At 39.1% G+C, this 25,170-nt stretch overlaps 1 protein-coding gene across 1 annotated transcript in view; it reads left to right on the top strand.

The window, feature by feature from the left end:
- The window catches only part of LOC124596378 (guanine nucleotide exchange protein smcr8b-like), a 105,282-nt gene extending 97,780 nt beyond the window's left edge, over positions 1-7,502 (top strand). Inside the window, exons 11-12 of the mRNA XM_047135493.1 lie at positions 74-182; positions 5,704-7,502. Of these exons, the coding sequence (XP_046991449.1) occupies positions 74-182; positions 5,704-6,018 (424 nt within the window). The 3' untranslated portion in view covers positions 6,019-7,502. The remainder of the gene's footprint in view (positions 1-73; positions 183-5,703) is intronic.
- Positions 7,503-25,170: the final 17,668 nt, after the last annotated feature.

Genomic DNA, 25,170 nt, shown 5'->3' with positions numbered 1-25,170 from the left:
CTTCCAAACTTCTTGCATCTCCTTAATTACAACATGATTGTGTTTTCCTACGGTAAAATATTGCTGTTTATAGGTGGCATCGTGGAATACTTGTTTCATCACATATCAATTCATATCAACTGATTGGGGTCTGTGTTCCAGAACGCATTTCTGTTCATGATATGATTAGCTCCAGAGACAAGGTATGCATTAGTAATAATTAATATTGCTCATTATAAATAAATAATATTACATATTGCATAATATTTGTAACTTCAGGTATGTGTAAACATGTCAGTGGAAGATGTTGTGCTATTAAGAGAAAATCAGACATTGAATAACCAGAAATCCTGGACCCTTGAAGTTTTGACCTTATCTAACACTTCTGTTTAACATCTCATGGTACTGTGCGAGTTTGTGGCTGTCACTATCATTATTCAGATTGTAAATAAATCTATTTTATTTTCAAATGGCTACTGTGTTATATGTATCGGTTAGAATCTAGCAATATACTTGTGTGCAGTAATTAACCTCTCATTATTTACTGTTTGTGTAGGTTTCCAATTGGTTGTTATACAATGTGCACATTATTTCACAAACTGTCCTCCTGGCAGTCAGATTTTGTGCATATCTTTGCGTGTTGAATTTTGCAGCCGTGCCTAGACATAAATGATAACAACATGAGGGGAGGGGGGGCTCAAGCTATGATTGTGTAGTGTTGAATATTGCTATTAAGATAACTGTACAGCCTGTCTTAAAGAAAAAGAAAAAAGGAATAAGCTGCATGGGTGGTGGGTACATGTGTTTACAGAGTAAGAAATCTGGGCATTTATCAGTATCATTTTAAGTTAAAATTCAAATAGAGCAAGATGTGTGAAAGTGAAACAAAAAACTAAAATCGTTGGAGAAAGCAACATAGCCTTTAAGTACACCTGTTGCAAGAAAAAGTGTCCTGTATCTTTACCAATGCAAACTGATGCAAGAACTTGAGAAAATGGGCAACTAATCAAAAAGATATCATTAAAGAATTATGGAATGTTCAAGATGCAATACCAGCAAGGGGACATTATGGACATAGAATCTTCAATTATCTTATTACTTACAGGACTTAAAAGTCAAATATCAATTTTGTGAAGCAGTATGATGTAGCTCTCAAAAACACTAAAAATAAAAAAACTGACTTTGAAGATTTCTGACAATTGTGAAGTGCAAAACATTTCAATACACTTAACAGATTTTAAACTTTTATTTGAATTCAGTATTTATTATCAAATCGAGAAGTTAATTAACAATTATTGAATCATAATTTTTATAAAAGTAGCATTTATTCATTGTTAGTTATTAATCACGTGAAAAAGCAAGTATTCATAATAACTTAAAATTTGGCACAAAAATTAAAAATATAATTTTTTTATTTCTAGAGATTATGAAAAAAATGCCAACATGATATTAGAAACATAAATATAATATTACTAAACACATTTATTTAGTTTAATTATTTATTGGTTGCACAGGATGTGTAATACAGGGTGCCCGGGCAAGAGGTATACAAAAACATAAGTTTATATTTCAGTACCTATTAGAGTTTATAACTTTATTTGTCTGATGTTGTTCACAGGAGCTCAAACTTTTTAATGCTTGTTGGTGCATTTCAATGTAGGCACCATTCATAGCTCATCAGATATCAAAACAGTACCCCACTTCTTGCCACATGTTCATAAGTATGACACACCTTGGTGTACATCCGTTGTCTCAAATCTACCAGATCTCAAACCCTTGTTCCATAAACATGTCCTTGATAAACACGCGTGCACTGAAATAAAGCAGAGTCAAATCGAGAGACTGAGGGGTTCCAGGCAACAGGACCCCGTATGTCCACACCTTCCAGTGAAGTGCTCAGGAAACATCTTACGTTGAAACGTGGTAACATCAGCGTGGTAGAGGGGTGTGGCATCATCCTGCTGGAAAATGACATCAGGAATCATCTGTGGAACTGTGTAGTTTGCCAACATGTAAGTGTGCCCTGTCATTGTCACACATGCACCATGCAACTCAGTGCTGTTTGTGAAATGAAGAGTATCACATCTTGGAGTTGGAGAGTGTGTCTTTCTATTGCATATTTACTCAACTACATAAAATGTTGAGTTCTTTCTTCATAATGATTTGTTTGTGTGTCCTCTAGTCTGTACCCTGTATATGAACAATAAATATATTCTACAACTTCACATCAGCTACATGAACCAAGATGATAATCGTCAGCCGGCCAGGGTGGCTGAGCGGTTCTAGGCGCTACAGTCTGGAACCGCGCGACCGCTACGGTCGCAGGTTCGAATCCTGCCTCGGGCATGGATGTGTGTGATGTCTTTAGGTTAGTTAGGTTTAAGTAGTTCTTAGTTCTAGGGGACTGATGACCTCAGATGTTAAGTCCCATAGTGCTCAGAGCCATTTTTGCCATTTGATAATCGTCATAAAAGCTGGCCACGATATGACTGCCCAGGTTATCACAGAACCCCCGCCATATTCAACTCTTGGCAGCAAGCAGTCTGCAGCATAGACTTGAGACAGCATACATCAATGTAAACTCAGCCAGAAATTGTCCATTGTTCCAGGTTTTGTGGCTTTGGTACAACATTTTCCTGTTACGGGCATTTGCATCACTGATGTGTGGTTTTGGAATTCTAGCTTGCCATGTGATTCCCAGCTAATGGAGCTCCCTTTGTGCTGTTTTGCTGTGGACAAGGTTTGTGTGGGTGATCTTAAGTTCTGCAGTGACTGTTGTCCTCATAGTTTTTCTCACAATTCTCTTAAATGACCTCATATCAAGGTAACTCAAAGCCCACTTTCGTCCATGTTGTGACTTAACAGATGATGTTTTCCCCTTTCCTGTTTTTGGTATAAATCTTTGATATGATGCGTCTTGAAATGCCAAATACTTCAGGTACCTTGGTTATGGAAGAATCCACCTTATGAGCTTTTGTGGCGGTGTTCGTAGCGACAAGCAATTCGCTGTAGAAACGGCTTACGAAGTCACCGCCACACTTTTAATAGCGGGCCGACCGGTCCGCTGGAACAGTGAACAGAAAGATGAAAACCCAAACACTCTGATTAAATAAAAGTCGGTACTTATCTTTATTAACGAAGATACAGCAACACAGTAGGGAACTCCGTGTCTACAGAAATCTGTCTAGTTCGAGTCGGAGCGGCTAGGTCAGCATCGGCTGACGACAAACAACAACTCTGCTGCGATGAACACACAACTGACTAGCAAGTACACAATTCGGTGGCGAGTATACAACTGAGCGGCGAATACAGAACTGTCCTAGCGCTCGCGACTCCAGCGCTTAAGAAGCCAGAAGCCAGCGGTGGCGCGTTCAGACTTGCGGCGATTTCCTGTCTCACTGGCACTGCTTATGCGGACGGCGTCCGGACTTTGATGCTGCCAACCTGTTGGCAGCGGGCTCGGGTGGCATTACTGGCTAGGATATAACATGAGCACCAACACGTTGCCCATGTTCGAATTCACTTAGCTCCGACATAATGCACTCACAACTACATGGAACACTGCTCTGACCATGACTGACTCTTGCAACATATTGAAGACATAACACAGGTGTCATTCATGGTCAAATACATCAGTGCAACCTGCAGACTTAGCTGGTACATGCATTTTCCATTTTTTTCAACAATATTGAAGTCAAATAAAAATATAAAAAAATCAACCTATAACAAGAACTGAACCAGCGATATCATGATTAGAAAGTCAATTTTTTGGAGTGTTTTTTGTTTTTGAGAATTGCTTTGTACTGCTTTAAGGAACTGATGTCTATGTACTGACTTGCAAGTTCTTTAAATATGAAGAAAATTGAAGACAGCAGCCAGTAAGGTCCACTTGTAAAATTAGAAAAATTAATGTAAAGTATGAAAGTAATGCTAGGGGGAAAAAGGATTTAAAATATGGAAGATGTGATAAAAGAGCAGTTCACGAAAAGGATAAAACATGCAGAAATTAATTACTGACTAAAAACTAAAGAAACAAAACAGTAATACATTGAATCAAGAAACAAACATAAATGATCAGCAAGCATACAAGTCGTCATTGGATGCATTCCTAAGCAGAAAAGTGTATGACATATGTGGAAGCCCAGAAATGGAGTATAAATTGATGAAAGACATTAACAGAAAAGGGAGGGATCTAGCCAAACTAAACCTGGAAAGCAGACAATGCTCATTTGGGAATAAAACTAGTAATCCAACTATACGTGAAGAGCTTTCTACACTGCTCATGAAGTAGTTTTTCAAGAAGTTGAAGACAGATGTGCAGTGTATAAGCTCAACCTCTTGAGCTCTGCATATAATTTTATGAATTCAGTAACTAAATTTAAAATTGTAACTTTTCTTGGAGTGAAATCAAGTAAGTCAGTTCTATATATTGATGGAAAACATTGGAGAAAGTGTCCCATTTCCAATACTTCAGCTTTGATGTGACCTTTGAATAGTTAGAGATATAAAAAATGAAACAAATAGCTGTCAGAGAATGTGTGAGACAAAAATTGTAGGACCTCAAAAAAGGAATCTGAAGGCAGATACTGAGATATAATTTTACAAAGTAATGGCTGTTCTCACATTGTTGTAGGAGAAGAATGTTGGGCTTTGACAAAGAGAGATATTAGCGAACTGAAAACACCAGAAATTAAGTTCCTTTAATCTCTGCAGCAGAAAGGATAAAGTTGGGAACAATACTTAAGGACAGAATTAGCTGTGAAATATACGCGAGATTAAGCTGCACGGACCAAGAAGGAGTAGAAACAACACATTCTGCATATGTTGGTGACTAGAACCCCAAGGCGAATACTGCGTTACAAACCTCAGTGAACAGACCGACAACAGCAGTTAAGTTTAATTTATGATAAATCTGGGCAGCCAGTTGATTAAAAATTTGTTTGTTATTGATTTTCAGGACAACAGCCGTGGCTTGTTCTGTCTAAACTGACGACTCCAGTGCTGGGATATTTTTCACTGTGAACTGTGCCCTACATAACCATGTAACTCCTGAGTCTCCTGAGTGTGATTGTCTCCTGAATCTCCTGAGTGTGATTGTAGCACACGTCTATTGAAAGAGGTAGTTTAAATTATTTGTATCAGAGGGAAATCCAACTGAGATAACTAATAAATTATATGACAGAAATACTCGCCAATACTTATCTGCAGTTGTTGAAATGTGTAGTGCTGCTGATACAAATGTATAAAGGAAAAAGAGACGCACTACCTAGCTTCCTTTGTCAGGAAGGAGCGAGGGATAGTTTGTAGAAGATTAAAAAGGAGGGGCAGGTCATTCAGCAGTAGTAAAAGAGAGACCCATCTGTAGTGAGGATGAGGAGAGACGAAGGGGGAGGTATTTTAATTAATTTTCATCTAAAGCAGACATCAGTTTTAGTTTCCTCAATCACAACTACAAAGTGAAAATTGTGGATGCAGCTAGTTGGCCTATGATTTTAAGCTGTCCACCAAGAGATTGTAGCAGAAGCCACATAAAAATTTTGCTCCTGAAATCCGTAGTGTTTATCATGTGATTTTATCAGTTTTAATTTACAAAATATCAATCCCAGTGTAGTTGAATACTGTGCTTATTGAAACTAAGAGTGAAGTCAAAAACTGAAGTGAATATTAATAACCAATTGCCACTAACATTTTAAAGTTCTCATTGTCTTCTTGCTTTATTTTCAGAACATGGTGACAATACTGGATATAACAAAAGAACAGCTCTTTGGACCAGCATATTCAGGGCAATTTCTGTCATCCTTAGAAATTTCTCCACAGTTCTTTCAGAGTGACCAAACATTGATCCTCTTCCTGCAGTCCATTGCTGCCGAAATTCTTCAGAAGCTGTTTCTTTTTAGAATGTCATTTGTCTCTCCTGTTGGTGACTCAAGAAATGCTGACCGCTCTCCAGGTGATATTCTGAGAGAGATGGGGGTCCATGGCTGTGATGCAGAAATTATTAAGTACCTATTCAAGATTGGAATTTCGGAAACAAGTTGAAATATTACAGGAAAAACTTGAATCGTCTTCATTTCTTTATACTGCAATTTCCATTGTGTGCTGTATTTACCCAATTGCAGCAGTGTAAGAATTTACAAACTGCCGTGGTTATAACCATATCATTAAATCTTAAGACAAGCTGTGATAATATTTTTTGATATTTTACATTTAGTTTCACAAGCTGTAAACATGGTTTACAGGAGACTCAGGGTATTTAGAGTAATGTGATAGTCATGCGTGCTCACTGCCTCTGTTTATTCATTTTTGTTGTACAGCTTCACGTTTTAGTGAAGCAAATTTAAGAAAAGCAATAGTGCTGGAATCAAAAATGTGTACTTGAATATTAGCTTTTAGCAGTATTAATTACCATGTGATCTGTTAAAACAAAGACATAAAAGTGCATTACATGGTTTCATTGTTATGTGATCTCTCCATAGGGGATAGCTGATTGTATTTCATGATCAGTTTCTTTCAAGTAAAGATTAATGCAAAATAATCTTAATACATAAAAGCATTTTGGGAATACTGATTTTGAGATTTTCTTTGTCTTTCAGAGCATGTCAATTCCTTTAGGATGGGAAGTAATACAGAGATATCACATAAAAGAATGGGAAAATAATGAATTTACAAAAAATTTTACTGAAAGTCAGGAATGGGATTGCCATAGCTCATAGCTATTATTAGTGTTCGGTTTGTAAAGATGAGCAAGAACCAGAAAATGACAGTGAAATGGAATTTTATCTAACTTTAATGTGATTTGATGTTAGGTGTGAGTGTGAAATAATGTGAAACCAACCAAGCCAAACACATTGTTTGCATCACACAGTATCCATGATGTCTTTGAAAAATTGAGAGCATAACCTGATGTATTTATAATCATGTTACAAAAGTCATATGTGCAATATTTATTATTCATTTTATAATATTAAAAGTACAAACATAATGACAAATTTTTAATGTTTCAGAAGCCAAGTCTGATGAATAACTGTTGTCTTTAAGAATTATATTGAAACAGAAGGCGATAAGGAAATTATTGTTAAAAAGTTGATGTACTAAATTGATTTTTTCATTTATTACTGTTAAGGAATTGCTGTTCATTATATATTGTTAGCACTAGATATAAGTACTCCATTCGTTAACCAATTAAGGTGCTAAATAATATGTTACTGAGTACAAAAGGGCTTCCTTGTATCTGTCGGTGGTCTTCCACTGACACACTGAAGGAACAATATTGTTTGCAAATAATTATTTTAGACATGAACTGTTGTATGTTTATCATAAAGAAGGTAAAGTCTAGGAAATAAATGTTTTCCTAGGGTACTGCTTTGTACTTATATTCTTTATGGTACTTAATATTGCCTTTTGCTGACTGTGATATCATATTTCTCATTGCATTGACAATTAAAAATATGTGCACCATTATACTTCACTAAATTACATTATTGATGTGTGATGTAACACTATAGTACATACATTGTCCATAATTTTCAGAATTTCATGAAGATTCTTTTTCTTTGTAATCAGAGATTGTTTTTCTTAGATCTCATAGTAATTTGTTTTTGTGCTATCCATTCACAAGTACCTTACAAATTTGTGAACATTGAAGCATATCTGTACCTGAATGTTCTGGGTGCAACACTATTAGCCTTTTGTAAACAGTGATTCACATATCAGGATGGGAATAAGTAGTAGAAATGAAATGTACTGAATTTTAATAGGTGGCGCTTCACCAACAGCCTTGCCACAGTGGTAACACTGGTTCTTGTCAGATCACCGAAGTGAAACGCTGTCGGGCTGGCCTAGCATTTGGATTGGTGACCATCCAGTCTGCTGAGCGCTGTTGGCAAGCTGAGTGCACTCAGCCCTTGTGAGGCAAACTGAGGAGTGACTTGATTGAGAAATAGCAGCTCTGGTCTCGTAAACTGACATACGACCAGGAGAGTGGTGTGCTGACCACATGTAACTTAATGTAGTGTTTCTGGTTGCAAAGCTGTAACTTTCAAGTGCTCAACCAAATATATTATGTCAGTATACATTTCACTTCAGAATAATTTTTCCATTAGTTTGTGATCATTGCTTTAAAAGCTTGGCTTCACCACTTGAAGTTGTAGATGTAAATATTTATCAGTGTTTTGTTTAACAGCAAATCAGTGTTTTATGCATGGACACCAAGAATCCTTTCTGAATAGATCAGATGATCAAATGGTTTTTAGAAATGAAAATTTTATTTGTTGATTGATTTATTGTAAATTGAAAAATGATTAGTTGATACCGAGAATGTGATGATGAGGCAGATTCTAAACCTGTAAATTTTTAATGGCATCTTTGCCACAGTAGAGGCAGAAAATGGAAGGTATGCAAGAATGATTTGGCATTCAAATATGAAGGGGGAAGAAGGGAAGCAGTTAAAAAATATCAAAAAAGTATTGAATAAAATGGGCTGGTAGAATAGAAAAAAAGAGAAAAACAGAGAGTCTAGTTGGACATAAGAGAAAATAAAAATTAAGAGTATTTGTGGTTGTTAGCACCCTTGAATGGGGAATGAAAGGCAAATATTGTGCACAAAAAAGTAGCAGAATGATAAGGAGTCGAAGAGGTTAATGAAGTATGGTCTGGAACACTGATTAAATCTATCAGCAAGTTTTATAGTTTTCAATTTAAGTAAGGAGTTAGAAGTTTGCTTCACATTGCTGCTGACACTCAAGTAATTGATGTGGAAGGGGAAAACATATTTATGGCCACCTTCAATTACAGTATGAACTGTGGTTCCCAATTATTTCAGTTTAATTAACTGTGTGTACACTGTAAAACATTGTAGTATTCTCACTAACACAACCGATTCTGCATGCGCGTAGAGGGGAGGGGGGGGGGGCATACTGTTTTTGATATTGAAATCCAAAATAACAGAGAAATAAAGACTTAGACTTATTATGGCGAGTAGGTGCATGGCAGAATGTTCTTTTTAAATTCTATTGGAGTGATTATGCAGCAGTTATGAACTTCCTTTGACTAATATAACTAATTCTTTCAAACACTCACATGTTTTCTACAGTGTTTCTTACTTGCCATTGTTAATCAACTGTCTTCCTCTACTGTATAGTAGACTCAATAAGACTATGTATAGCTACAGTATATCATTATTATTTTTTATATGGAAGACACAAACAGATCTACAGATATGTTCAGCAGATTATTACAAATCTATTTGTTTCCCAGGGCATACAGGATAATTAACTTCATGAAAGGACATTTATTAGTATGATGAAAGTCATGACAGAATAATAACTACATATAAGAATATTTTTGAGAAGCTTGGTGATGAATGACCATTGTGTTAGAAGTAGTGAATCAGACAGGCAAATGAATAAATCCATAAAAATTAAATTTATAAATTTAATTTTATTCAGAAAGGAAGTAAAAAATGAATATTAATAATGTTTATCATCTGCTTAGCACCCATTACAACAGGAACAGCTTAAATAGATCTGCCACACACAAATTTAAAACTCATCTGGCTCTATGATTTCTGTACTTAAAAAATAAGTTTAGTGGAGGAAGGGTTGGGGAGGAAAAAGAAAAAAATAATAAATACAGATGTGGCAAGATAACTCCATACACAGAACCGACCACATTGAGTCTTATTGTATTTTTAAACATAATCTCTTTGAATGTTGGATCTTCACAAAATCTCTGAAAGAACACCAGTGTGGAGATCTGAGTCTGCAGATTGTGGTCTATATTATACAAAGAATACAAAGAATGAAAAAGTGAGCAGCTGACTAAACCACATTTAGATACTACATCTGTCCCTCAAATAATGTACATGCAGTTTGGATACTTTAAATAACTGATATAATTCCCAGTTGCAGCCTAATCAGTTACTTATTCTTTTGGCTGACATGTAATTCAAGCTCAAAAGGCTACACTTGACATTTGTATTGCTGCAACTTCTGTTTGTTTGAACGAGTGCTCAAATAAGATGATGCCTGTCTTCTATTAGTGGCACTCGTCACACATTGGTGGGAACTCTGCTGGAGACTCTCATTCATAATGTTGTTGATTATTATTAGTCAAATGAATAAACTGAAAGGTTGAAACCATTATGTGAGAAATTTTTCTCTGTAAAGGATAAAGTTCATCCATTCCCTAAACCTTAGGAAACACCTATCAGCAGACTCATTCCTGTATTTTTTTCCAAATTAAGAATGCTAAGCTATATATTTTAAATATTCCAAGGAACTACTCTTAATTTTTGCCTCTAATTTACACCAGATCAGGTGACATCAGAGAATAATACATAAGTATAACAGATAGTTTGAGCAAATGTGCAAACCCAACAGATTTATTACTGGGAAGAGTGCAATGACAATGCAGTGCTGCAAACTACACAACCTGCCTGTTAATGGTCAATCTCAATTGAGTGAGGAAGAAATGGAATTTTCTTGTCTGGCCCCAAGTCAGTTGAGCTCATCTTCTGTCTCCAATACCCTTAACTTTAATGTGTTTCTACACTTCCTGTTATGCTTGTGCCATTTATTCCTATCCACATGTGAAATGGCAATGTTCTTATCTCTTGCTCCCTCTGTATCTTGTCTGATGAGCAGATCTGTCCTTGTTTTGTCAGGGAATCTCAATTGTAATTCTGCAAATAATGCCTGTAGTTATTTGCAGTTTCATTTTGTAGATTTGTGGTAACAAAAACTCTGAATTTCCTTGCTGTCTAGTTTTATAAAATATCCACAGTGACATAAACTTTGCAGTCTCCTGTACAGAGAAATGTTCAAGGAAACATACACTCCTGGAAATTGAAATAAGAACACCGTGAATTCATTGTCCCAGGAAGGGGAAACTTTATTGACACATTCCTGAGGTCAGATACATCGCATGATCACACTGACAGAACCACAGGCACATAGACACAGGCAACAGAGCATGCACAATGTCGGCACTAGTACAGTGTATATCCACCTTTCGCAGCAATGCAGGCTGCTATTCTCCCATGGAGACAATCGTAGAGATGCTGGATGTAGTCCTGTGGAACGGCTTGCCATGCCATTTCCACCTGGCGCCTCAGTTGGACCAGCGTTCGTGCTGGACGTGCAGACCGCGTGAGACGACGCTTCATCCAGTCCCAAACATGCTCAATGGGGGACAGATCCGGAGATCTTGCTGGCCAGGGTAGTTGACGTACACCTTCTAGAGCACGTTGGGTGGCACGGGATACATGCGGACGTGCATTGTCCTGTTGGAACAGCAAGTTCCCTTGCCGGTCTAGGAATGGTAGAACGATGGGTTCGATGACGGTCTGGGTGTACCGTGCACTATTCAGTGTCCCCTCGACGATCACCAGTGGTGTACGGCCAGTGTAGGAGATCGCTCCCCACACCATGATGCGGGGTGTTGGCCCTGTGTGCCTCGGACGTATGCAGTCCTGATTGTGGCGCTCACCTGCACGGCGCCAAACACGCATACGACCATCATTGGCACCAAGGCAGAAGCGACTCTCATCGCTGAAGACGACACGTCTCCATTCGTCCCTCCATTCACGCCTGTCGCGACACCACTGGAGGCGGGCTGCACGATGTTGGGGCGTGAGCGGAAGACGGCCTAACGGTGTGCGGGACCGTAGCCCAGCTTCATGGAGACGGTTGCGAATGGTCCTCGCCAATACCCCAGGAGCAACAGTGTCCCTAATTTGCTGGGAAGTGGCGGTGCGGTCCCCTACGGCACTGCGTAGGATCCTACGGTCTTGGCGTGCATCCGTGCGTCGCTGCGGTCCGGTCCCAGGTCGACGGGCACGTGCACCTTCCGCCGACCACTGGCGACAACATCGATGTATTGTGGAGACCTCACGCCCCACGTGTTGAGCAATTCGGCGGTACGTCCACCCGGCCTCCCGCATGCCCACTATACGCCCTCGCTCAAAGTCCGTCAACTGCACATACGGTTCACGTCCACGCTGTCGCGGCATGCTACCAGTGTTAAAGACTGCGATGGAGCTCCGTATGCCACGGCAAACTGGCTGACACTGACGGCGGCGGTGCACAAATGCTGCGCAGCTAGCGCCATTCGACGGCCAACACCGCGGTTCCTGGTGTGTCCGCTATGCCGTGCGTGTGATCATTGCTTGTACAGCCCTCTCGCAGTGTCCGGAGCAAGTATGGTGGGTCTGACACACCGGTGTCAATGTGTTCTTTTTTCCATTTCCAGGAGTGTATATGGTAGCTCAGTGGGAAATCATTATGGTAATCAGTGACACAGCTGCTAAGCAGAAGCTGTTTATCTTTATGAATACAGTCTTTAGTCTTCATTGTTTTGAACTCTTGTGTTCATAGTGCTTTAATGTGATCAAAGTTTTGTTGTACAAGAAAAATGATCAATAATCACACATAATTATAAATATTTTTTAATGCTGCATCTCAGAACATGCAGCTTATTTCTGTTGCCCTATAGAAGCAGCAATTGTGCACTTATTTATAATACAGAGCGAGTTTCTTTTTGAAACAATATGCTACTCAGATTTATTTTTACAAAATATACACCAAAATCTGGGTCATTAAAGCACTTGCAAATACAGAATTTAAAAAAAATGAATGCTATACTCATATAGGTGAAAAGCTTCTGCTTGTCAGCTGTATTACTCAAGAAACCACCAAACAAAATGGTGCAATGGATTCATGTTCAGAAGGACCTTCCAGAGTTTGGTTTACCATGGTTTCCCTAGATCAGTTATGGTGAATGCCAGGATGGTTCCTCTGATCAAGCCACAGTTGATATCCTCTCCCACCTTTTTCAAATCCAAGCTCCAGTTCTATTGCTGATGACCTTTCATTGAAGGGACATTAAACCTTAATCTTCCTTCCCTTGTGAAGGAACTATAACTGTTTTCATGTGTTAAAATGTTCTTTGATGTGTCTGGGAAAGTCACAGTTATAGCAATTTGAAATAATGACCAGTAGGTGCTCTTTTTCTACCTCAATACAGTTATTAATCATTTCTCCAATTTTGCTTTACATTTTAAGTAAAAATAAATGGAAAGATTGTGACAGTCAAGACACATTATAATCCACAAAATGGCATTGCAAAAATTAGATTGTTCAGTCATGAATCTGTGGTACCAAAAAGTTGTGCTAGGATATAAAGAGAAAACTAGGACAGGAGATGAAGAAAGAGACTATACACAATGTAGCAAATTATTATTGTATTTTTTATTCCATGTGTGAAACAAGACATTATGTTAGCACTAGTGGCTAACGTTCTCCAAGATTCAGCCTCCATTCCCAGTATGTCACCAGCAATGGAAGGTGAACAGTGCTTCCCATTTGTGCTCATGAGCTGTCAGGAAAAACCACAGACAGCACATCAAATAAAACATCATTTTACACTTTTTGGTCATGAAACATTGCAACCATTTATCCATTTTTGTTGTAATAAATCGCTCTGAGAGATATCCATTAAAGCCCTCCTCTGCTCTGGGAGCTGCCCAATATAGTATTTGTCATCTTTCTTTATACAATTTTTTGGATAAATGTCAGCATATAAAGCAGGTTATTGATGTTTCTCATGTGTAGGTCTGTGTAGGTTTTTGGGTTTCTAACAGAATGAGGCATTATTTTCTATAACGTCTGTGGAGAGCCTACAGTGTGAAAGAAACAATCTGACTTGTGATGTGTGGTGTAATGAAGCAGCACACAAAAGTAATGGTTTGAAATCTAACACACTAACTAGGGAAGAGCTTATGTTCAGGAGTTAAAAGGACATTCATCTTCTTTTATGAGTCAATACACTATTGAGCACGTATCCTGTATGGTGATAACTGCTCTTTTTTTTAACAATAGTTTTTTTTTAAATATCACAAATACTCTTTATGTAAACATAGAATATTTGTATACATGAATGTTGTTTAGAAAATTTCTCACAAAAAGGATACCACATTACTTTCATATAATACGGATTTTAATGGAAAACTGTCTAGATATGCAAGAAGAAACTGAAAGCTTTGAGATGAATTGCAGTTGACCATGGAAAGCTAAAATATGCACCTGGTGTAGAAAGCAGTGACCTATTAACAGAATGCAGGGAAGCAAATGACTTTGTTTGGTTGCAATTTTGGATTTGCTTGTCTGTATCATACTGCAAAGCTATTGATGAAAATGTGTGTTTTGATACAGGTGGCACAAACCACATACTCGGACACTCGTATGTGATGTCTCTACCTAATGATGTAATGTCTGAGTAACATGGTTGTGAGTGTGGCTTGCACATATACTTTAAATTATGCTTGACCTTGCTAAGTGAGACTACTACAAACGTGGTAATTACTTACAATGAGGTCACAACCTAACATTGATACAGATCCAAAGAGCTAAAAAACAATAGCTGTATCATATAGCAGTGCAAGATTTCTTTAACGTTAGCCAAAACTTGGGAATCTTACTGAAATGGCCACTTAATTCCATGATGATGGACAATTTTGTAAGCACCATTAAATAAATGTGAAGCTATTTGGAAGTGGAAAATATTTATAATTTGTTTAAACATACAGTATCCTTTCTGTGAGAAGTGAGCTACCTGTATTAGATATGAGGTTTACAATCATCCAAGGCTGTTGTTGCATTCAGAATGAGCCCTCCTATGCAACAATGGTATCAGTCTAGCGACCTATATCCAGTATTAAAATAAACAGATAAAAGATAACTGGATAGATACAAAAATCTATTCACCAAGTGGCTTCAGGAGAAAACACGTGTAAAGGTTAAAGAAATATGCAATCTTTCAGAGCTATTGGTGTCTTCTTTTGGCAGAAGGCTTGAAGGGGAAGGAAGAGGGATGAAGAAAAAGGATTGATGGGATTTAGGAAAAGGGGAGAGTTCAGAAAAGTTGCCCAGAGCCCTGGGTCTTAGGAAAGTCACTGGTCAGTCTTCTGCCAAAAGAAGTCTTCTGCCAGTGGCTCTTTTTTTTTTTTTTCATTGAGATAAAGGAATGTAATGTCTAGTAAGCTGTGCTTTCTACTCAATCACTTTGTACTGAGAGTTATGTAAGAGATATTTCTACAGACAAGTTGCTGAATGACTGTAAGACAGGAAAGTGTGTCTGTTGGCCTGTACACTATACTTATAAAAGTCAGTTTGAATAAAGTGTTTATTTTTCACATCAGTCTCTAAACATTAGTTTCATGTGACATGTCATGTATACTAGTCCCTTTTTACTCTTTTCTAGGATTATTACATTGTTGAAAAGTGTGTAGGTTAATAATAAAAACAGTTTTATGCAATTACTAGTTTTGGCCTTAAGACTTATCTAATACATCATTTGTTTGCTCTCTAATAACAAATTTCTACATTATTTTAGAGATGTCAGCCATTATAATAAACTACCAGTGTGTGATAAACTATTACATAAGGACTTGCCATTATTCTACTTTGAAGGAAATGTATGAAACTTGTACTAACATATCATCTGAATTATCCACTAATAAAAGTTCTGACAAGAATAATATGAAAATAGTTTTTTTCTGTTTTCCACTGGTTGCTTTAATATGACAAATTGAAACAGAAATAAATAGAATATGCCACATCAGAAATGTATAAGTTTCGATTAAGTAGAAATTGTAGTGTTTGTCTTTAATGTGCTATGTGGAAGCCAGGGTATGGTCTCGACTGTAGCAGAAGAAATAGCTGTATGAAGGTCAGAAAATAACACACCTTCTTCAGCAATATGATGATTGACAGTCATGCTGATGACTGGCAGTGAGTGGTGGACAGCTAATAAGGCATCCCTTATTGAGTTAGAGTTTTGTTCACGTTAGGTACAGAGGTGTGGTTGTCGCTGGAGGAGGTTATGACGGTGATTAGTGGTGTAGGGCACCGAACAGTGAGGTTATCGTTATCCACCTGGAGGAGAGGCTATTGACCCCAGGATGAAATAGTGAGCCACAGAGCTTTGGCAAGCCATTGTCAGTAGGTACACCTGGGCACTGGCTTGCATAAGAAGTGTCACCCATTGGAGTCGGCAAGACTGGTGGTCTGATTTGGGGATGGGGGTATTTACAAGAGTATGCTGGCCAGTGCTGCTCCAATAACAGTACTCCCAACACAGAAGAGGCAAGAAGTTGTAGTAGCTGGGTATTACCATTGGGTGGTGACAAATTATTCATTCTGATCTTCTTCTTTAGTCACTTTTGAAGGAGCGTAGCCGGAACTGTAGTATTGCTCAGCTTCATCCTACAGAGATGCTGGCGTGCGTATTCTGTTTGATGAGCCTTCTGGATGAGTGCTCTTGCACTCAGAATACGTCTTCTCACTTCATAGTGTGTAGTCACCACAATGATGACACCTCTTTCCCTATGACGTTGTTTTTCTGCGTTGGTGCTAGACAGTTCAGTGCCGCAGACTAGGGTGTGGTGCAACACTTGACCCTTCTTCTATGAAATCCGGTCTCCAGATTTGTAGGTGCTTACATCTCTGGACAAAGACATGTGAACACATTCTACAAGTTGACATAATAATACAGACTGAATATATGTTTCTCCTCTTCTGTCTCTCCTCCTAGTTAGCATAAACCACATGGTTCATTGACTAATATTTAACCTACATTATTCTTTAAGTTCGGGGCTTTTTTGTGAAAAACTCACAAAAAAATTATGATTCATGGTACTGCCCATCACTAGCCACTACATACTCCCATCTTTCGGATAGCATACGAATCCTGTGGCAGAAAGACTGGGCGTCTTTTGTGGGGATCCATGAATCAATTCAATTTTGCACGTGTTCGTATGATCGGAAGTGCTGGTCAGGCAGACTGTGTGAAACAGATCGAAAAAGGTGGTAATCAGAGAGAGAAACATATGGAGAATATGACAGGAGGGATAGGATTTCTCATTTCAACATTTCCTTGTATATTTTGACAGGTTTTGCGACATGGAGTCGACCCATGACCTGCTGCAAAATTACCTTTACATGTCTATCGCTGTATTGTGGCCATTTGTGTTTCAGTGCTGGGCTCGAACACATCAATTGCTTTTGATAATGATGTCCTGTGACTGTCTTCACTGTTTCAGTAGCTACAAAAACGTTCTGCCTTCCACTGCCTTGCCAGTCTTCAACATCAGAATCACTGTTCTTAAGGTGTTGAAAATATTCTCAGCACTTTCTTCCACTAATAGTTCCCTCACCATTGGTCTTACCTAGCATTTTAAGAGCCAAAGTCGCAGATTTCTTTATGTTAAAGCAGAAAATTAAAACTTCCCACAAATGGCGAGGAATGGGTACATAAGTTGACATACTTAATCGAGAATAACCTTATTATGATGCAATCAGAAATCGACTAATATTTTTATGGCATTATGTTTACAGATGACTAAGCTTATTGTATTACACCTATGACCAACCACCCGAATCGCACTTTCCGATACTGCCATCTATCGCAAAATGGCAGAAGCAAAGTTGTAGACCTAATAGTACAGTACAATTATTAAAACTTTTTTTCTCAGAAAATTTCTTTAATAAATCGTTTCACAGGAAATAGTTCCATTCAGTTGTTCCTCATGTTTGGTATCCCTCCTTGTTTACCAGGTGGCTTATTATTTAATTAGTCACTATTTGTCATGGTTAATCCAGTCCATTGGTAGCTGATGAAATGTGGGTTCACAGGACTGGGTGGTTTTCTATCAAGGGTAGATGCAGGATGCACAAAGCAAAAGCAGAATCACTACCATATCTTTTTTGAGACTGTGCTGTTTATCATGATACTGCCACACATGCTGAAACATTAGCTGAGCAGTAATATGTCCCTGCCGTGAAGCTATAAACTCATTGAACGAGTGTAAGATGTCTGGTTTCCAGGTGTCTTTTAAATAGGTCATGTTCTGCATTATCAACATGTCTAATGGTCCTTCTGGCCGGTACAATGAAGGTTTGTGTCAAGTATAGTATGATTTGCTCCAGTGAAGATAATTGGGAGACAGAATGCTGTGCCCTCTATATCATAGGGAATACCATTGATTAATATTCCACTAGTTTTTAAGCCTACCTTCATCACTCCTTTGCACCATCCGCATTTGTAACAGTTTACTGTCATTCCAGTGTACACCAACCCTTTGAATGTATGGGTGTGTTGTCAGCATTTCCCTCCGGCATTTTTCCATTTCTGTTTTACCCTAAGAACAATGCATTTTACATGTTCGTGTACTGGTTTGGAACATCCTCAATGGGCATACTGTGATTCTCTCTCCCTCTGGCGCAAGTGTAGCTCATCATTTTCCTTCCCCTCTCAAAAATCTGGGCTTATACAACTAATTAATACACTAACAATGTATTAGAATAGCTACTGTTTGCTAAAGGTTTTCAAAATTTCCTTGAAATGCTCTTACTATTTACTTGTTAACACTAGTGCACAAATCAGATAATGTTATCTAAAAAAAACACTTCCACGATCACTAAAGCTTAGTAACACCTGTCCAGAAATTCAGTATTTAAAACAAAATCAGAGCATGAAACAAGATTGATAAAAATAAAAAACTAAACCTTGTATTGTTTGCACAGCTCACCCAGATTTGATGTTCAGCTTGCCTCATTGTGTTGTTAATTGCACTATGCTGCTATCACCCTCGGTGAAACAGTGAAGTACTGGCACTGCTGTTTTGATCTGGAAATCACCTGCGACACCAGTCACTATGGGCTCCTCAAAGTTTTCTTGACAGTTTTTTGTGAAAAACAAGTTTTTCTTCTTACGCATGAACTTCTGGTACTCTTCCGTGTTAATGTTCATGAATGTTCACTTTTTTTTACGCTCAATGGTTAATAACACATTTTCTTGGAAACTTTAAATTTTCAGTTAACTTTAAGGAATAAACGGTTATCACTTGAATTACTTTTCTTCTCTATTCAAAACATATTTACTGTCTCCAAATATTTTGTCTAGTATTTACTTTTCTCTTATATTTTATCGTTCAAATCTTTCACCCACTGTAATGCACATCCGCACAAATGCAGTGGTTTGATTGCTTCAAACATCGGATTGCTACAGTTGTCATATCCATACGTCGCTAGCTTGACCGTGTGCTTCAATCTTCATCACCAAAGCTGCAATAACTATTTTAATTCCAAAAAATGTTATTTCTTGAAAACCACATTTTAGGAATAAACTTTCCACACCATTTACAGCCTGATGTGTGATAGAGTTTCCCATATGCATTTTAGATAAATTGATATCTAACTCTCACCAATTGGTTATGTTATGCTCTCACATACAAGATTGATATCAATCTCAAACATTCATGTATCTTGCATTTTAACATGTATCTATTGTTGATACAATAGTTCCTGGAAAATGTATGCACCTCCAGAGGGGGATGGTGATCCAAGGAATATTTCTTGCCTTATCTAAGCAGTTATTTCCTCTCACTAAATTGCTGCTCTTGCTGTCCCATTCTGGAGACACGCGTTGTTCCTCAATTTAGTTCACAATTGACGATAAAAATAAAAAACAACATACAATATCTGCATATTTATATTAGACACAGTATTGCAGAAGAATATGAGTAGCACCTTGGTATAGTGGTTATGATACTAAACTGTTACATGGAGGGTCATGAGTTCAAAACTCACCTGGACTGTACAATTTTAATTTCTATATTCGGTTCGAATGCATTCTACTAGTATCCACAAATGTCAAGAAACATTGTATTGGAATGTTCTGTAGCTGTATATACACTGTATGTGTTCGGGCTGGAGGCAGTTTGCTCCACACTCTTGTATGTGCAAGTACTGAATAGACCTTCGTTAAGCTAGTGTTTGTCATTCATCTAATTACACCTTCTTCTACGTGACATTATTTTGGTGGAGGTGCTGGGTATTGGAACTAGTTATAGCGCACATTATCGATGACATAGTGGCTCCCATCAGGCCACGACAGAGCTGTTGTTTACGTGGCGAGCAACCCGAGTTCAACAGATCACAATCTACCAGAGACAGAAGAAGAAGAAGAAGAGGACATTACTATGACAGCAACTGTGTGCCACCAAATGAGACATCCTTCCAGGTTCTCTGGTGACGACGGCCAATATCCAAACAAGTGGCTGAAGTTATATGAGCATATAGCCAAATTTTACAAATGGGATGACGCTGTGTGTTTGGCTAACGTATTTTTCTAATTGGAGGTCACTGCCATGCAATGGTATGAGAACAACGAGGAGAAGTTCACAAGCTGGGAAGTATTCCATGAGGAACTGCGCAAGTACTTTGGCGGCACACAATGACAGAAGTGCAAAGCTGAAGATAAATTAAAGTGCAGGGCACAGCATCCACGAGAAACTACAGCATCCTACATTCAAGACGTCTTGGAGCTGTGTAAAATAGTGGATCCTAGAATGATGGAGGAAGATAAGGTTGCACATCTCATGAAGGGTGTAGCTGAGGACATGTATCAAGCCCTACTCCTGAAGGAGGTTTCGACAGCAGACGACTTCATAAAATGGTGCCAGTATATCAAGACAATGCATCAAAAAAGATTTACACGCAAGAAGTTTGAACAGCTTCCAAACATCATATCGATGTCTGTGATGGAGGAAGCAACTGATTTCACAAATGTTCTTCGTCAGATAGTGAGAGAGGAAGTTCAGAAGCCACTTGGATTGCACAGTGAGCAAAGAAACTGAAACGCCTCCAAGAGGTCATAAGGGAGGAAGTGGAACAGACATTGAACCCAATCTCTCGACCTTCATTTCCCTTTAAAACGGTGAAGACGTCGAGACCAAGGTGAAGTTACGTTCCTACAATGTCGCATGAGGAACCTGGGGGCAACAAGGAAGACTGACATCTGGAGGACCCAGGATAACCAACCAGTATGTTTCCACTGTGGACAATCGGGACATGTGGTGCGCTATTGTCGAGAAAGGCGGCGGATATTTGATGATACCCATGCCAGAAGGCAGCAGACCGATCTTAGCCGACGCCAACTCTGGGATGACGAAGATGAACAAGAAGATGTGGGTGCAGGTCAACATCTCTGCAAGCTAGTCGCTGGACAGGATGCTCCCCAACAGGCTGATCAAGGTCTCCATTGCCGCTTCGAAGCTCCAGCAGATCACCAAGCCGCCGCAACCTGGAAGACTAAAGGGTGCGACCTTCCTTGGAGGTGAGGCCGCCGAAGAGAATAATCCTCCACCATCGATCACTAAAAAAATGATTGGGAACTATGTCGATATCCTCATGGATGGCTGACCAGCCCAAGCTCTTGTGGACTCTGGAGCATCATATTCAGTCATTTCAGGGAAGTACCATCGCCATTTGCAGAAAATCATATTTGTTGACAACAAAACGTCTCTGCTGAAGGTGGCTAATGGGGAAATATGTAAAACGTACAGGAAGATGTGTCGTTTGTGTGGGTCTAAGTGGCCATACACAGCCCTTAGAATTCATTGTCTTGCAAGAGTGTAGTCATGTCGTCATTCCTGGATGGTACTTTTTGAAAGCTTCTCAGGCAATTATAGATCGTGGTCACTCGAAGATTATGCTAGACGAGATGAGATACTGTGGACAGGAAGATGCGCATCCGAGTGTGTGGAGACTGTGTGTGCTGGTTGAAGTGATTATTCCTGCAGTCAGTGCTAGAAAGGTAACTGTCATATGTCATGCCATGCATCAACCCATAGGTCTTGTAGTGGAATCCAAGAGAAGCATACCACTGAAGAGTAACTTGGTCATCCCAGCCTCTGTCATCTCATTTAAGAATGGATTCGGTGAGTTGTGGATAGTTAACTGTCGCCGAGAACTGCAGATCCTTCCAAGATGCATGTGCATAGCAAACGCTGAGCAGTTTAATGAAGAACAGCTGAGCATCACAGAAACCTCACATGCTGAGTCTGTGGGGGAAATTAGTGCTACCACTACGAGACAAGATCTTCTAGCTCGATTAAGGAACAAGAGAAGAAGCTACTTGCCATTCTTCAAGAGTTCTCTGAAAACTTCAATCCACAGAGCTGAGGAAGCTCGGGAGTTAGCTTGACTCCGCATGCTGCAGGCTCGAGAAAACGATCGCCAAAGGTATGATGCGAGCCATTGCCCTGTTGTCTACCAGCTTGGTGACCTCGTCTGGATCTTCACTCCTATTTGGAAAGTTGGTCTCTCTGAGAAGCTCCTCAGGCACTACTTTGGACCTTATAAGGTTGTAAGACAGTTGTCTGATGTTACGTATGAAGTTGAAGATTTCGACCCCGAGGCAAGATGACGAAAGATCTGAGATATGGTCCACTTCCTTCGAATGAAGCCCTACAAGGATCCTGCCACCCAGGGTAAATTCGAAGCTCCAGTGACAGGAAACAAGCGGAAATGTGACGAAGAGTGTAGTGGCAAAACAAGAAGATCACTGCCATGGTGAGCATCAATCATCGGGAGTCGGAGTATGCAGGACCATTGACTCATTCCCAGACAAGGACAATGTAACACTGAGACGCCGTTCACTTATTGAGGGAGCAATGTTGCAGAAGAATGTGAGTAGTACTGTGGTGTAGTGGTTATGATACTAAACTGTTGCATGGAGGGTCGTGAGTTCAAAACTCACCTGGACTGTACGATTTTAATTTCTATATTCGGTTCAAGTACATTCTAGAAGTACCCACAAATGTCAAGAATCTCCATATGAATTACTTTCATTGTGAGTACTATTCATCAATAAGAAGATGAAGGGATGTGCTAAACGTCCCTGCAGTGGTATGTATCACTACATGACACCAAGTAACAGTGCATCCATCTTGCCAACTTGTCTGTTACAAGTTGTGTGTGCTTAATTGGCCTTACTGTTGTATTAGCTAGAATCTTTAAATGATAACATTGCAACAAGTTTGGCCTGCTAGAGGCACAACCATCACACTAATATTTCTTTGAGTAGCTTAGGCTGAGATTAACTAATTAACTGAATTTAAATTTCTACATACACTAACACAGAAAACACAAACCCAATTTTCTACAAAACTAGCCCAGCATATTGCAAAATACTTCATGATTAATAATTGTGCTTGAACCCACAAGAAAAGTCACAGTGCATGAATCAATGTTATATTCAACAATGCTTCCAGATCTCATAATAACAAAAGTTATAGTGATGGAACAGTGTGACATGTACATTTATATCTGATCTCACACTTCACCCTTGCACAACATTACATGTTACTATGTCACTGAAGCAGTTGACAGAGATCTCATTAAAATTTTAGGGCGTGCTGCATGAAGAACTGACATTTTGGGTAGTTACCGTGGCCTTCCTCAAGGCTAAGACCTATTGGGTGGGGAATGGTTGCTTCACTACATCACTTTTCTACAGGTGTCACTAGATCACTGAGAACACATTTATCAGATTTTATTGGCCCTACAGTAACACTGGTAGTCTTAGGGGAGAGGGAGAGGCCATGTGGCAGATTATTTGTGGATAGCAATTAGTAACTCACTATGAATCAGCGACAAGCACTGAGGAGTGTGTTTTCCTGCTGTTAGTAGTGAAGGAACAACACCAGCTGTGCATACGCTTTTTGTTTAGGCAGTCGTAGCAGTGTTTGGTTGTGAACAAGTAGTTAGTAGTACATACAATTAAATTCTTTTTTGTCTTTTATCCTTGTGTTGTTCACAGTTCAAACATTACACCATGGTTTCATGTGATAGGAAAAGGGCCACAGAGGTCCCTAAAGCTACTGCTTGTAGACATTAAATGATTGTATTGGCTTGTTTTCAATCAAAAGTATTTTATGAAAACAATGTTTTGTATATACTGTTGTTTCTTCGAATATTCCCACTACACCCTTATTTTATCGTGAATTTTTCATTACACTTGTATAAATGAAAGATAAGTTGACCAGTCTTGTGTTTTGCATATTAGACAAGATTCTGATCAACAGCAAGTCTCTAAACTTCTAAAACTTCTCGAAAATGTGAAGCACCATTACAAATAAAACTTTTGCATAAAATATAGATTCAAAGTATATTAATGTTTAAAAGCATACAAATCATTTTACCTACATAACAACCATAAGAAATATTCAAAATTTGTTTTTATAATTTAAGGATCTGAAACATGAAAATAGAATTTAAGATTAAAAAGTTCAAAAAGATATGTTTAAACAATGGAAATTTCAGGTTAATATCAAAAATTATGAAAAAGATAGATTGCTGCTCACCGTAAAGATGACATAAGGTGCAGACAGACACAGCAAAAGAACCGCTACACGCTGAGCTTTCAGCCAAAACCTTCTTCAGAAAAGAAAGGAACACACACACACACACACACACACACACACACAAAACTTTTGGGTGAAGGATGTGGGTACAGTAGGTTATCGTAGGTTGAGCCTGGGATAATTTTGGGAGCAGAGAATGTGTTGTAAGGCTAACTGCCATCTGCACAGTTCAGAGAAGCTGGTGCTGGATAGGAGGATCCAGATGGCTCAGGTGGTGAAGTAGCCATTGAAATCAAACGTGTTATGTTCAACTGCATTTTGATCCACAGGCTAGTGCACTTTGCTCTTGTGCAGTAACTCCAGCAAGCTGGCATATGGCATGGCTGCTTTGACAAATGGCCTGACCTCTGATGGGGTAGGAGAAACCTTGACAGGGCTGGAATAGGAATTGCTGGCTAGTTGTATTGGGCAGGTCTTACACCTGTGTCTTCCACAGGGATATGATCGCTGTGGCAAGGGGCTGGGACTGCGAGTGGCATGGGGTGGGCTAGGACGATATAGAGGTTGGGTTGCCGATGGAACACCTCTTTAGGAGGAATAGGAAGGATCTTGGGAAAGATGTCCCCTGGTCCAGGGCACATGATAGGTGATCAGTTCTCTGATCCCAAAATTATCCTGGCCTCAACCTATGATAACCTACTGTCCCACGCTCTCTACTCGACAGTTTCCTCCCCCTCTGTCCTATCACTTCCTACCAATTCATGTCTCCTCAACCTCATTGTGCACTGCTCTCTGACAATGCACCCACCAGTCTTTTCCATTCTCTGGTCCTCTTCTTTTCCACTCCCTGTTCCTCCTCCCCCTTTTCCCTACAGCTAATGATGCTCCTGGCAGTATTGTCATGCTCTGCCAGATAGTGCTCTTCTCCCACCCCCACCCATACACTGCTCTCCCTCCCCCTTCCCTTTTCCAATCTGGATTGCTGT

The sequence above is a fragment of the Schistocerca americana genome, chromosome 2 (assembly GCF_021461395.2).
Source record: "Schistocerca americana isolate TAMUIC-IGC-003095 chromosome 2, iqSchAmer2.1, whole genome shotgun sequence".
NCBI lineage: Eukaryota > Metazoa > Arthropoda > Insecta > Orthoptera > Acrididae > Schistocerca > Schistocerca americana.
The sequence above is the reverse complement of the archived record's forward strand: the minus strand, read 5'-3'. Positions and strand labels throughout refer to the sequence as shown.